Here is a 15,882-nt window from a genome sequence, read left to right as displayed (position 1 = left end):
TCCATGGTGTTGCAACTTCTTCCCTAAACAACCAGCCAGACTACTGTGGCAGGAAACTCTCCAGAGGGTTAGCATTCATTGCCTTCTGTTGCCTCATTTGGCCATGTCACTTTGTACTAAAGGTGGGTAAAACATTGCTCTTCAGTTTCACAGGTCCATCTGTCCCCTGCGAAATTGTGGAGAAAATTTCTACAGCTTTTGGAGGCGTGGGAAAACCTTGAAAATTTCAGGGGTGGGGTGGGGTTGCACTTAGCACGAGGTCTGTATTGCTCTTTAAAAACATTTTTTTAAACCGTGCACATGCTTGCAGCAGCCTGGGGCTCCGCATGCTGGCTCTCAGCACAACAGCAGTCCCTGGAAAGCCCACATGACCACCTGCTAGGTTTGAAGCCTGCATGTGGAGGCCCCTAACTGCTGGAAGAATTAATCTGACGTTTGCAGGAGATACATACGTTGCTCAACATCGATCCTTAACAGTAGCAGCCAACGTTTTATTGTCCAATAATGATGGCCTTCCTTTAAAACAACAACAACAACGTATGTGGTCTTATCTTTTAGCAAATTGGGATGTAAATAGAACAAAATTATTAAGGCTACAATCTTATGCCCACTTACCTGGAAATAAGTTTTACTGAACCCTGTGGGGATTACTTCTGAATAGACGTGTATAGGATTGCGCTATAAATAAATGTATTTTTAATCTGTGGCTTTGATTCTGTATACTGCTGAGGTTGACAGGGTTGTGTTTTAAAATATTCTGCACCATTTAATCTACAAAGCATTTCACAAGCTCTTATCGATCACTACTGAATAAGATAAACTGATGACATGAAAATGTCTTTGGTATATAATGCACATAAAACCATCAAGGTTGCTTTCATTTGACAGCATATAATCGTTGTTCAAGGAGATCGACGGCATTTTCGTTTACCTGACTATGTTATGCAGAAAGCGTTTGCTTGGCACAACTGTCTAACACTTTTCAAACTAATTTCTACTCCTTACGCTCATTCTAATATCCATATAACACAACACACGACGGTGCTTTATGCTCAGCTTGGATGATTCCCTTTGGTCCCCTTCTGACATAAATTCTGTCTTCTGCCTAAAAAGCATACTATGAATTCCAATTCTTTTAAACATTTATTTACCTCAGGCACCTTCATGAAACTCCATTTAGAATATGAACTACACAAGGGTCCATTATTTTAACAAATACACTTTAAAATACTAAAAAAAATGTTTTATTTTGTTATTGCCACTGCATAATTCATTTTGGAAAGTGCTTGTAAAAATATACCAAATTTTAGTACTTATTCACTTCAAGAAGGAAATAGATCAGAGTGGTATCATAAGATTGACAATTGACCTAAGTCATGCCACAGACATGATCCTAACTTATTTTTTAAACAGCGTGAAGGTTAACTATTGGGTTCTCATCAAGCAAGAAGGAAGAAAGCAACGCACTCAAGCAAATGATGCAATGCAACACCAACAGACCTACAGCTATTATAAAAGCTTATTGCCTCAGTTATTTCATTCATAGTTCTAATTCTCTGACCAGTGCAGGAATGTAATTGGACTTCCATCAATTAAAACATAGGGTGTTAACAGCTATAACAAAGCCAATTAGGATTCAATAAGTTCTTAATATAATTCTAGGCAGAATAGTCCCAGAACCAAAAAAAGATTAATATAGTACTGTATATTAACCCAGTGTATAACACTGGGTAATCACTAATTATTTTAACCTTTTAATTTGCTTTATATGTAATTTTTTCAGAAGAAGAGGCTGCACACATATATGAAAAAGATATGTACACACAGAGCTGTCACATCCATTCAAGACAATGTGGAAAAACTTGCTTGTGCAGGAATTCCATGTACATGTCAAAGCAAAGACTGATCAGAACAATCTCACATTTCACCAATGTCATATTCCATATCCTGCTACTGTTCATTCATGGTCTTGAATAAAATAGAACCAGATATTATTTGAATTGTTTATTATCTAATAGACAAGCTGCATGAATCAAAGGTCTCTGACTGATTAGTAAACTTTCCTTCCCAAATAATGACTACTGTCACTGCATCAAATAATGTTTGAACTTAATAGATAATGTATAGTGTGGCAATATGAGTGAAATGATTACCAGTAAGTAAGGCATGTGAATATATTATTAAAACACCAGGAATTCATGGGCATCCTGCAAATCATATAGTATTTATTAACATGGCTCTCGACAATTGAGTTAGCTTAATGTGCACTGATACATAAAAAATAAAAATAGCATAGCATAAAATTCAAGGTAATTACTTCAAAAGTGATCAATCAGACATACCAGGAGTTGTTGTTGGGGGTTTTTGGGGGCGGGGGGGGGGGTTAAACAAGATTGATATCATACAAAGAATGGCAAGCAGGTTCAGGTATGCAAAGTTCATAAAATAATCCTTAGTTAAGGAGTCTTCATTTTTAAAGACTAAAAGTAAGATGCACGTTAGGATTTTGAACTAAATAGAAAATTTGTCTTTTCTGAAATATTTTAACTGTTCAATGGCAGCACCAAACTACTTGGCTAGAGCAGTGTAAATAACTTGGTAGGGTGCTTCCAGATAAGTCTTTTTTTTTGTGCAATTGCACTGCCTCATTCACAAAACTTCACTGGGGTCCAGACGATGACATCTTCCATTTGTAGTCCTCCTGTGTTTTCTCATTGCTTCCTCTGTCTTTTTTCTTACAAGAAAAAAAACCCGTTAAAGAAGAAAAGACAGAATAGCTACACAATGCCTTTTGATTGTTAGCACTAGAAGACCTCTGTCTGAAAGCACCCTAGAAATAGAAAGATTTTAGAACAACAAATACCTTAAAACTGAATTGCCCTTAAAACTGAAAGAACCAATTAAAAACTTTCCTTTTATTGGGTACCAAGGTGGCTAGCAATAACAATAAACTTTACCAATTAGCAAAGTTCAAAGCAGGATCAAGAGTTGGATCTTAACTTGTCTATTGAAAATGGGGGAAATGCAATCTATTAATGCATTTAAAAGAGTGCTACAAAACCTTACAAATTAATTATTGGAAAATTATAGAACTGCTCCAGTGCTTCCGTAATGTGTTGAATAAGCTCTACGTGTAAAGAGTAATAAATGAAGTTGTGAATTTCACTACATCGCTGGGGAATAACAGAGAAAGTGCCAAATGTATCTGAGTTTATATGCAATAGTAAATTCTAACTGCATTGTTAATTAACCTTGCCTTGAGCCCCTCTTTGCTGGAGGGCTTGCAAGACACAGAACTGCTAAGATCACTCACCATTCTTATTCTTAAAGATGTTTAAAATGGGGAGAATCTGACGATAATAGGGCACTAAGGCTTCCCCCACCATGTCAGCTGACACAACCAGGTGCTGGAGGACTTTGAGCGTGATGCAGATGACCTGCCGGTTTCGAAGGTTCAGCGCATCTTTGATAAAGGAAAAGAGACAAGCAGAAAACAGAAGAATTAATTTCAAGAATGTATAAGGGAGGGGGGAAATCCTCTAATGGACAAATTTAATTAAACTGTACTCTGCTGGGGACTGTAAGTGGGCCTTTATTAGCCCAGCTTTGAAGGAGCCCAAAGATGGATTGCAGCCCAATGTTATAAAACACTCCCTTGTCTGACTGTTATTTGTTCCCACAATTTGTGCTGACTCCTCACTAACCCCAAGAAGGCAGCTCATTATTCCTTCTTGCTGCCTATGTTACCGGTTCCAGAAAAAAGAAGAAAAAAGCCATCAGTAAGTACCACAGGGACTAATGGAACTGCAAAGGCAACCCGCGAAGGTTGACAACAGAGACATTCTAGTGCAACAATTAGCCTGTTTGTATTTGCTAGCTTAGCAATTGTTTTATTCATTTCAATTAACAATTCCTACCATGAGACTAATGTTTATGGAGAAAAGCTTGTAGGCTTCTTTTAAAAGACAAACAGTCTGATAAGATTCTCTCATGCCTACTTGAGAGATTTTTGTGTAGTTTCAGGCAGCTGAATTTTGCCATTGCTTTCAATAATACCTTTTGTCCCTGTTCCATTTTCAATTTCATAAAAATAGGCAAGGGATGTTGTATTCTCTTTTGTATTTCAAAATTAATTATATTTTCAAATGTATATTTTGAATGCAAAATACTTCATATTATTGGCCTCCTACACCAAAATTATGCAGCTTGGGAGCAAATGCCACAAACTGTAGGTTTTAATCTTACCATGTCTACACACATATGCAACGTGAATGGAAACAAGCTGTAAATGCTTTAATTCTCATAGCAGATTTTTTTAAAGCCAACTCACATAGCTATGCAAGAGTCTCTAATGTTGAAAGACTGGCAAAGTATGAAACCCAACATTTTTAAAAATAACAAATAAATATTATGGGTTGTATATAATGGTGACTTTGCACTAGCAGAACTTCCACTCACACAAGGTGAGGCACTTGATTTTCACTATTGTCCCCTTATTCACTGAATGCTTTTAAATATAAAAGTAGAAGCAAGACTCATTAAAGTAAACTCCTTGAAACAAGAGTGCCTTGTAAAGTCATTGGCTTATATCCAATGTTACACTAGCAGAAAAAAAAATGACAAGAGTTGGCATTATTCTGCTAACAGCTGCACAAGCACTGTCTGAACCAGTGAAACCAACACCTAGTCTAATTATGTCGTATTACGTTGTGCAACACCATGTGCAATGCTTTGTGCTATGATTGCAGAACAGCTTGCATAACATGTTGTGCAACAGTCTCTTGACCAAAAGTCTTATTTCTACCTTGTAACTTGCTTTTTCAGAAGAAGCTGATCAGATTTTCCACTTAGGTCCATATGAGAACATTAACAGAAAGGAACAGCCAGAGCTGTTCCCTGTTTTCACAGGAATATTTAGTTCTAAATACTGCAATTTTTAGCATGTCAAAGAAAAAAATGGATTTCTCCCCATATTTCAGTATTTGTGGGTGTAACTAAACAAAAGCAGTTTAACTTGCATATTTTCTCTGGCAGTAACTGTGCTAGATCATTTAAAACCTTTCTTTTCCCTTCAGTAATGGTTTTGACATCTAATGGGTAAAGAGACAGAAACCAATCTGAGGTGATGTTTATTGCTGGACAGCTTGGAAGAATCTGCCTTCTCTAAGATGTCAAATACTGCAAAAATAACAATGCCACCTTCTCTGTGAGAAACAGATCTTTACACTGGGGGATGTGGCTGTATTCTACAGCCTCATTTAATACCTAAAACAGATTATGATTATGGTTATATTATTAATTTAATGATAATAATCCCATGAAGACAATTTTGTGAAGGCACATTTACTCGCATGGACGACAGGGAGTATAGTCAAAGCCAGATCAAATTAGCTTCTCCAGGTTTCCATATTATTTCCTCCTATAAGTTAAAAATTGGTAATTTTTCTTATTTAAAAAATCATAAACTCGGTTTGTAACAGTTTCAAACCATATTTGTTATGTTTATGATCATTCAGCATTTCTTATTGCAACTTCAAACTTATTTATGTCGTAACTGAGAACTAAACATGTTTGTTTTATTTTGTTTAATTTAAAAAGGAAGGTAGAATTCTCAAGAAACTAAGAAAAAGCCATAAGCAGAGACATCACCTTGCCAACAAAGGTCCGTCTAATCAAAGCTATGGTTTTCCCAGTAGTAATGTATGGCTGTGAGAGCTGGACTATAAGGAAGGCTGAGCGCTGAAGAATTGATGCTTTCGAACTGTGGTGCTGGAGAAGACTCTTACGAGTCCCCTGGACTGCAAGGAGGTCAAATCAGTCAATCCTAAAGGAAATCAACCCTGACTGCTCATTGGAAGGACAGATATTGAAGCTGAAGCTCAAATATTTTGGCCACCTAATGCGAAGAGAAAACTCTCTGGAAAAGACCCTGATGCTGGGAAAGACTGAAGGCAAAAGGAGAAGGGGACGGCAGAGGATGAGATGGCTAGATAGCATCACTGATGCAATGATTATGAACTTGAGCACGCTCCGGGAGAGTGCGCAGGACAGGAAGGCCTGGCGTGCTATGGTCCATGGGGTCATGAAGAGTCGGACACGACTGAACAACTGAACAACAAAGCACATAAGTAAGCTGGTGCCAGATGATGCCCATGGGCTATTTATTATCAACGGCTGATATAGCTGAACTTTTATATTTTATCAAGTGGAAATAGTTTTAATACGAAACAGCAATCCTGTACATATCAACTCAGAAGAAACTCAGTGGAACTTATGCCCTGGTAAATGGATATAAGTTTGCCACAGTCATATACACCAGCCTTCCCCAACCTGATGTCCTCCAGATACGTTGGACCACTTCAGTTATACCCAGCCAGTATATTGCTATACTCAATTATCTGGGAGTAAATTCCATTGAACTCAATAGACTTACTTCTGAGTAGACAGCCATAGGATTGTGCTGTTATTCTGTCAAGTGTTCAATATATACATTATAACTTTAGGTTCTTTAAAATAATGAAATAACCTTTTAAACTCCTCAACGATTTTGCAAACAGGTTATAAGAATTTATGTAGAAATGTTATACTTAGCCACTTGGTCCTGTCTTCTACCAGTTCATCTAGCTCTTCTGACTCAGAAGTTGTTGTTGTTGTTCAGTCGTGTCCGACTCTTCGTGACCCCATGGACCATAGCACGCCAGGCCTTCCTGTCCTGCGCTCTCTCCCGGAGCGTGCTCAAGTTCATATTCATTGCATCCGTGATGCTATCTAGCCATCTCATCCTCTGCCGTCCCCTTCTCCTTTTGCCTTGTTGTGGCGAAGGGGCTTGCGTAACTCAGTGAAGCCATAAGCTATGCCGTGCAGGGCCACCCAAGACGGACAGGTCATGGCAGAGAGTTCTGACAAAATGTGGTCCACTGGAGAAGGAAATGGCAACCCACTCCAGTATTCTTGCCAAGAAAACCCCATGGAACGTATCACAAGGCTAAAAGAGATGACGCCGGAAGATGAGCCCCTCAGGTCGGAAGGTGTCCAATATGCTACTGGGGAAGAGCAGAGGGTATTTCCAAGTAGCGCCAGAAAGAGTGAAGCGGCTGGGCCAAAGCCGAAAGGACAGTCAGCTGTGGATGTGTCTGGCGGTGAAAAGAAAATCCGATGCTGTAAAGAACAATATTGTTTAGGAACCTGGAATGTCAGATCAATGAATCAAGGTAAGCTGGAGGTGGTCAAACATGAGATGGCAAGATTGAACATCGACATCTTGGGAATCAGCGAACTAAAATGGACAGGCATGGGCGAATTTAATTCAGGTGACCATCATATCTACTATTGTGGGCAAGAATCCCTTAGAAGGAATGGAGTAGCACTCATAGTCAACAAAAGGGTGGGAAAAGCAGTACTGGGGTACAATCTTAAAAATGATAGAATGATCTCAGTACGAATCCAAGGCAAACCATTCAACATCACAGTAATTCAAGTCTATGCCCCAACCACTGATGCCGAAGAAGCTGAGGTTGATCGGTTCTATGAAGACCTACAACACCTTCTAGAACTAACACCAAAAAAAGATGTCCTCTTCATCATAGGGGATTGGAATGCTAAAGTAGGAAGTCAAGAAATCACCGGGATAACAGGCAGGCATGGCCTTGGTGTACAAAATGAAGCAGGACAAAAGCTAATCGAGTTTTGCCAAGAGAACACGCTGATCATAGCAAACACTCTTTTCCAACAGCACAAGAGACGACTCTACACATGGACGTCACCAGATGGTCAATATCGAAATCAGATTGATTAAGTCCTTTGCAGCCAAAGATGGAGAAGCTCCATACAGTCAGTCAAAACAAGACCTGGAGCTGACTGTGGCTCAGATCATGAGCTGCTTCTTGCAAAATTTCAGCTTAAATTGAAGAACGTCGGGAAAACCACTAAACCGTTCAGGTATGACCTAAATCATATCCCTTATGAATATACAGTGGAGGTGAGGAATAGATTTCAGGGATTAGACCTGATAGACAGAGTGCCTGAGGAACTATGGACGGAGGTCCGTAACATTGTTCAGGAGGCAGCAACGAAATCCGTCCCAAAGAAAAAGAAATGCAAGAAAGCCAAGTGGCTGTCTGATGAGGCTTTACAAGTAGCTGAGGAAAGAAGGGAAGCGAAAAGCAAGGGAGAAAGGGGAAGATATACCCAACTGAATGCAGAGTTCCAGAGAATAGCAAGGAGAGACAAGAAGGCCTTCTTAAATGAACAATGCAAAGAAATCGAGGAAAACAACAGAATGGGAAAGACTAGAGATCTCTTCAAGAAAATTGGAGATCTCAAGGGAACGTTTTGTGCAAAGACGGGCATGATAAAGGACAAAGAAGGCAGGGACCTAACAGAAGCAGATGAGATTAAGAAGAGGTGGCAAGAATACACAGAAGAACTATACAGGAAAGATCTGAATGTCCCTGATAGCCATGATAGTGCGGTCACTGAACTTGAGCCGGACATCCTAGAGAGTGAAGTCAAGTGGGCCTTAGGAAGCATTAGTAACAACAAAGCTAGCGGAGATGACAGTATTCCAGCTGAGCTATTTAAAATCCTAAAAGATGATGCTGTTAAAGTGCTGCATTCAATATGCCAACAAATCTGGAACACTCAACAGTGGCCACAAGACTGGAAAAGGTCAGTTTACATTCCAATTCCAAAGAAGGGCAACGCCAAAGAGTGTTCAAACTACCGCACAATTGCGCTCATTTCACATGCCAGCAAGGTGATGCTCAAAATCCTACAAGCTAGGCTTCATCAGTATGCGAACAGAGAACTACTGGAAGTACAAGCTGGGTTTAGAAGAGGCAGAGGAACTAGAGATCAAATCGCCAACATTTGCTGGATCATGGAGAAAGCAAGAGAATTCCAGAAAAACGTCTATTTCTGCTTCATTGACTACGCTAAAGCCTTTGATTGTGTGGATCACAACAAACTGTGGCAAATTCTTAAAGTGATGGGAGTACCAGACCACCTTACCTGTCTCCTGAGAAACCTGTACGAGGGTCAAGAAGCAACAGTCAGAACCAGACATGGAACAACCGATTGGTTCAAAATTGGGAAAGGAGTACGACAAGGCTGCATATTGTCACCCTGCTTATTTAACTTATATGCAGAGTACATCATGAGAAATGCCGGGTTGGATGAATCAGAGGTCGGAATTAAGATTGCCGGGAGAATTATCAACAACCTCCGATATGCAGATGATACCACCCTAATGGCAGAAAGCGAAGAGGATCTCAAGAGCCTCTTGTTGAGGGTGAAAGAGGAGAGTGCAAAAGCTGGTTTGAAACTCAACATGAAAAAAACTAAGATCATGGCATCTGGCCCTATCACTTCCTGGCATATAGAAGGGAAGTACCACAGGAATTTTCTAGGATCCTTACAGCTATTGGTTAAATATACCAATTTCCCCAAATCAGTATTTCCTTTATTTATTACATTTATATCTTATCTATTCTCCAAAGAGCTCAAGGCAGCGTACATAGTTCTCCCCCACTTTAACCTCACAACAACCATGTGAGGTAGATCAGGCTAAGAGATGGTGATTTGCCCAAGGTCACCCCACTTCAAGGCTGAATGGAGATTTGAACCCAGGTCTCCCCTGTGCTAGTCCAACAGCCTAACCACTATAATAAACTTGCCCTTCTATTATATATTATAATATATTATATATTAATCCAAGACATATGAAAGCAATGCAATTATCTTTTCCGAAGTATTTTTTTCATGGATCCAATATATTCTATAGTTTGAATACAAAATAATATGATACAAAATATTTTCCCCATATCTGCCTTCAGCTTCAAAGTAATACCCCTTAAGTGTCAGAGTAACATTTTCGTGTGCTATCTTGTGCTGGTGCAAGATTGGGTAACAAGTCTATTTTGTTATTTTTCATTACTTTCTTCTTCCAATTGCTTCTCTTTATTGCTCCACCTTTCACCTCACTCTCTATGTCCATGTCCATGTGTTCTTTTTTCAATTTATTTTTTTCTGCTAATTTGATCTCCAGCTGCTTGCCATATTTCTAACATCAGTATTTTGTTTCTTCTGTTTTTCCTTTCTATATTAGAGCTCCCTTTAACTTATCCAACCTCTTCCAACATTTTCCATTTCGCAGTTGTCTCCTACGTTTTGTTTCTATTTCGTTTTCCATATTAGAGGAAGTAGGTTTGAATTAACCTTCCAGATGTGGATCTGATTATTTTTTATATATTTGTGGCAGTAGTTTCACAGAGTAGCTATGCCTGATGGGAAATGATAACAAGAAAATTCTGCTTCTTGCAACACTAAGAATTGCTGAAGTGACATTTTCTGAGCTACAGAATCCAATTTAGACATGGTAATTGCAAATGCACTTTTTTGGCTACTGAATGTCAATGCTTCAGTATTTCACAACTTTTGATAAAAAACATGGCCTCTTCAAGACAGTCATCTTGGAAAAGTTTGTTTAAACTCAGCTTTTAGTTTTAATTGAATGTCGAGATTCCTTAATAAGGACTAGTCAATAATCACAGACACAATTCAGCCAAAAGCTAAGCATTTTAAATCATATCAATCTCAATGGGACAGAGACTCTGTGTAATAAGTCTCCCCCTGAAATCAGTGGGATGTAAAAGTGCTTAACGTTGGTCATGCCCTCAGATTATAAATGAAGGGGAACTCATACAAGATTATAAAGGCAACTAATATGATTTAGAATGAGAGGAAATTGCAACTTGAGAGAATGGATTTCCCCGGCAAATGTCCATATCAATGTTTTTTTAATATACCAGCTTTCTGTATTATGCTGAAGATGGTTTACACTAAAATAAAATTGACAAACAAAAATCAGAAGGGAAGCATCAAAGCAGGATAGAATGCGCAAAGAGAATGTATTCTCAAAGGTACCCATGAAAACCTTTTTTATTGAATCGAACCCAAGAGCTCCTTCGTCAGAAACCATCTTACAAAACCTAAATTCTGTAAACATGCTAATCCAGCTTTCAAACATAGTGGCTGTCTTTCTTACTGTGTCAGGATTATCAACCTGGTGCATATGACAGGACCCAGCTTTCTTAGTGTGGGCTGTGCTTCAGCCAGGGTAGTTTTGCCTGCCCTGTTCATTCTCCCATGAGGATGCAGGGCTGACGAAGCTGAGCTGGTTGGGGGAGTCCTTTGTACACCACGTCCCATCCCAGTTGGGGCGGCAAGCAGCATACACACCTCACTGCCTCAATTGGAATGGCGAGCAGCATGTGAAGGAAGCGCTCAGCCGGCACTTGCAGGAGCTCCTGCAAGCACCAGCCAACTGTGCCACTCCCTGTCCCAACTGGAATCCTCCTGTTACCTCCAACAAGTCCCCTTCATGCCATTAGCCTTCCCTTCATACTACTCCCCTCTTCCATTCAACCAGTGATAGCAAGGGAATTCCTCTCTGTGCCTCCTCCCTAAGGCCTCAGTAGCTTCCATGTGAGGGGGCAGGGCTTGGGGAGGAGGACAGGCCTACAGAAGGTGCCTAGGTCTCCATGGGCTGTGGGTTCCCCACCCCTGCATTACAAAGTTCGAATTGGCAAAATCGCCAATACAAATGCATGGGTTTGGCTGCTAGCTCTTCTTCTGAAACCCAAAGAAAGTTCATTCACATTCGTGGAACTAGGCTTTCTCACCCTGCCTTTCCCTCTGCAGCCCCTGTACCCACCAAAATCTGCTCCTGGGGGTTGAGAAAATCTTGGGAATGTGGGGGGATGAGGCTATAGACAGAGGGGAGAGTTGGCAGAAATCCCACTTTATGTGAATGGAGGAACAGTTAGGACCCAGACCTATGCCTGTTCTTGAATATTGAAGTCACATTAAAGGCCTCTATTAAGACATGAGAAGTGGTTTGTTCAAGTAGCTCTGTCCCTGAGTCCATGATAAACACAGACAGGTTAACATACATGATATAATATAAGGGGAGTTCCAATGACCCCGCCAAATGCTAAAAGAACTTACAAGGGGAACACAGGTGCATGCATGCAAGCCTTGTCCCTACCGCGGACGTGCCTGTCTATATCTATTTGTAAAATGTTTGCAGCCATATTAGTCCATTATAATTTTTTTAAAAAAATTCAAAACATCAACAGGATGCTTTTATTAGGACAAACTTAATCATTACAAAATAGTCACCAAGCTTTGTATGACTTGTCTTCTTCAGGGGTAGATGTTATATTAAACAAGAATAACAAAGGGCGGGGGGTGTCTTGTGTGAAATGGTAGAACAGCCCCGTGTTGCCCATGGTGTAATTTCAGAAATATAGAAAATGTAATTTCGGAATTAAATTAGAAATGTTTTATTTCATAACACGAGTATATGTATAGAATGGGATCATGGGATATGTGCAGGAAGAGGCCTGTGTTATTAATTTGTACTGGGCCCAGATGCTTGGGTCCTATATGTAATGATTAGCAAGCTACTGTTGTGGCTAAGATCAATACTTACGTAATATTATTATATTAATATTAACTAGATAATTCTATTAAATTAACCAATATTGGCTTAATTCAGAAACTTTCCTATTCTTTGGATCACCATTTTCTCTATAATGACTCCCCTTTGAAAGCTCCCCCCCCCCTTTAGTGCAACTGAGTTTCTACTCTGCCAAAACAGAAATATTTCAAAGCATGATTCAGGCTCAAATTCAGCTGTGATGGGGTTGGTTCACTTCTAACTCAATAAGCTAAGTATTGTGCTGGTTGAAATTGTGATGAAACTATGGGTAATATCCAACGTGGGCCTTGAGTGGCTGGTCCAGGGTGGCCGGCAGGCAGTGGGCGGGTGGCCTCTACGGCTGTGATGTAGCGCTTCCGAGGGGAAATGCCACAATGACCGGAAATCCTCATTTCTGGAAGGGGCAGGTCACACCACTTTGGGAAACAAGCAAGGCCCAGGCTGGATACTACCCTATCTTTACTTAGACTTTCCACATAGATGCTGTTTTGTAATACACTCTATTACTGTGAGCACCTGGATTTTTCAGGCCACACTGAAAATGAATGGATTTAGTATGCTCTTACTAGGGATGGACGGGCACCTCCCTGCCCAGTTCTGCTGGGCACCCGCCCAGGCCCTGCCCCCACTCCACCGGACCCGCATTCGCTCCCCTGTGTTCACCAAGCCACCCGTACTCACCTGGGAGCTGTCGGCAAGTGCCGCGAGCACCATTTTACGAAAAAATGGCACTCACAAAATCTGTGCACATCTAGTTGTGCACAAAAGGGGGCGTGAATGGCCCATATATGCAATGTTACAGTACAGTAAATGCCTGTATTCTTGTGTATATGGGCCATTCGCAGCCCGGGTTTGTGCACAATATACGTAAACGCCTGTATTCTTGCATATATGGGCCATTCACAGCCCCCTTTGCACCCAACTAGATTTGCACATATTTTGCGAGTGTCATTTTTTCCCGTAAAATGGTGCTCGCAGCACTTGCCGACATCTCCTGGGTGAGTACAGGTGGCTTGGCAAGTGTGTGTGTGGGGGTAAGCGGGGGCAGGGGCTCAGCAAGCACAGCGCGCCGGTGCAGGCAGCAGGGAGTCTGTCAGACTTCCGGACCCAGCTGGGCAGCTGTGCCATCCCTAGCTCTTACATTGTCTAAATAAGCAGTAAAGTTGAAGGACTGGGGCAGTGGACATTTAAAATCATTGCCCTAACTCCCAAGTTTTAATCGGTCACCAATGCTGCTAGGAAAAGTGAGGGGCCTGTGTTAGGAGAAGCCCCACCCTTTAAGGTCGAAGATATCTGGTGCTAGTGCTACCTGAGCCTGGTTCCTAAGTAACACACTTCCAGGGTGGGGTTATTTCCTCTAGAACAGTAGTTGATGCAGCCACAGTAGCAGCGGTAAGATCTAAGGGTTGATAGTGGACATTTTACACTGTCCTTTCCAACCTGGCACCCTCCAAATGTGTTGGACCTCAACTCCCATAATTCCCAGACAGATGGCCATGCTGGCTGGAAATTATGGGAGTTGTGGTCCAACATAACTGGAGAGTGCTTGGCTGGGTGGAGGGCCAGTGTTTTACACTATTGTACCAGCCAGTGTCTTCATCAGTCACCACTTTCTTTAAGAAAAATAATCTTAAATTATTGTGTGTTAATTTTTCTTATTGTCCGTTGCCTTAGAATAAAGAAATTCAGCAAAAAACAGCAATTTTGAATTTCTCCTGTCATGTGAAAAGCACAGGAACCCTGAAAGGAGGAGACAGACAACCCTTTCCTTCTGATCACTTCCAAAGACCAAGGTACTTCCAAATGGGAAAAAGAGACCAGGTTTCCTGACACAGGGGGAAGAGGTATTTGGTCACTCATCAACTGCTGTAAAAGGCAAATTCCATGTTAGGCATAATAAGGAAAGGAACACTCCCTTTATACAATCTGTCATGTGACCACACTTAGAATACTGTGTACAGTTCTGGTCACCACACCTAAAAAAGGAAATTATACAGTTGGAAAAAGTGCAGAAAAGGGCAATTAAAATGATCAAGGGCTTGGAGCAAATCCCCTATGAGGAAAGGTTACAACAGCTGGGATTGTTTAGCTTGGAAAAAAGGAGGGTAAGGGGAGACATGACAGAGGTGTACAAGATTATGCATGGTGTGGAGAAAGTGGATAGTAGTAATAATACTAGAACCCCGGGGTCATCCCATGAAGCTCACTGGTGGGAGATTCAGGACAGATAAAAGGAAGCACTTCTTCACACAGCACATATTAAAACTATGGAATTCACTTCCACAAGATGTACTGATGGTCACCACTTTGGATGGCTTTAAAAGGGGGTTGGACAAATTCATGGAGGATAAAGCTATCAATGGCTACTAGTCCTGATGACTATATGCTACCTCCAGTATCAGAGGCAGTATGCCTATGTACACCAGTTACTGGGGAACAGGGGAGGGAAGGTGCTGTTGCACTCATGTCCTGTTTGTGGGTTTCCCATGGGCAGGTGGTTGGCCACTATATGAACAGACTGCTAGACTGGATAGACCTTGGTCTGATCCAGCATGGCTCTCCTTATGTTCTTAACTGTGCATTTGTTGTATGCAAAGTTTGTTCAAATCAATAGTTAGGATGGGCAATATAATTCCAGGCTTATCAGGAAATACCGGTGAACACAAACCGCACACACATCCTAGACCCTAGGGATAACAGGGCTTGAGATTTGATAGTAATTGTGTGTGCCCCCGCCACATTTTGCCTATTGGAGAGTTTTTCCCCCTTCCAAACAAGTCAATGGAGGGAAATGTTTACTGTAGCCCATTTCCTTGCTCATACAAAATTGGGCACCAATCAGCTGTATGGCGTAAAAGGGAAAGGGGTCCAAACAGAGGGAGTGGGAATCTTGAAGGAAATAGCATAATCCCCCCACACAGAGAAAAGAAGTTGGGGAGGGGAGTGACAACATTAAAATTTTAATCTAGGGCAGCATCAAAGTAGCTTGAGTTGGCCCTGATTGTGTGATATAATGTTCACCTGGAAACCCCCAATGGAGGAGAAAACTGGATTTCAAGAAATTCCCAGATCAAGCTAGATTTTAGAAAACGGCATTTTGTCTTGTCTTGATTTAAACACTTAAGAGAAAGTAGAACTCCACCTCCCTAGACAGTACATTTACAAACTGTTAACATTTGCACTCTGTAATCTATATATTTTAACCTTTCTTGATGTATCAGTCCCTCCAGGCCATAGATACTTCTTTTTTTTTTTTTTTTTTCAGAATTACTTCCCTGCTCTTGTGCTGTTTCCGTGTGTTTTTAAAAAAAATTTTACAGGGCATTTCAAAAGGCCAGATAGACAGTGCATCTAACAAAATGTGAAACAATGAAAGGCAA

At 40.8% G+C, this 15,882-nt stretch overlaps 1 protein-coding gene across 2 annotated transcripts in view; it reads right to left on the bottom strand.

Moving 5' to 3' along the window:
• PACRG (parkin coregulated) overlaps window positions 1-15,882 on the bottom strand; it is a 386,078-nt gene that overhangs the window by 165,214 nt on the left and 204,982 nt on the right. For both annotated transcript variants that reach the window (XM_084827984.1, XM_084827983.1), the window contains exon 4: window positions 3,314-3,463. In XM_084827984.1, coding sequence (XP_084684110.1) covers window positions 3,314-3,463 — 150 coding nt within the window. The remainder of the gene's footprint in view (window positions 1-3,313; window positions 3,464-15,882) is intronic.

The sequence above is a fragment of the Heloderma suspectum genome, chromosome 1, assembly GCF_057233095.1.
Source record: "Heloderma suspectum isolate Gila_16-S chromosome 1, 16-S_ref, whole genome shotgun sequence".
Classification (NCBI taxonomy): Eukaryota; Metazoa; Chordata; class Lepidosauria; order Squamata; family Helodermatidae; genus Heloderma; species Heloderma suspectum.
This window is presented reverse-complemented; position numbering and strand designations above follow the sequence as displayed.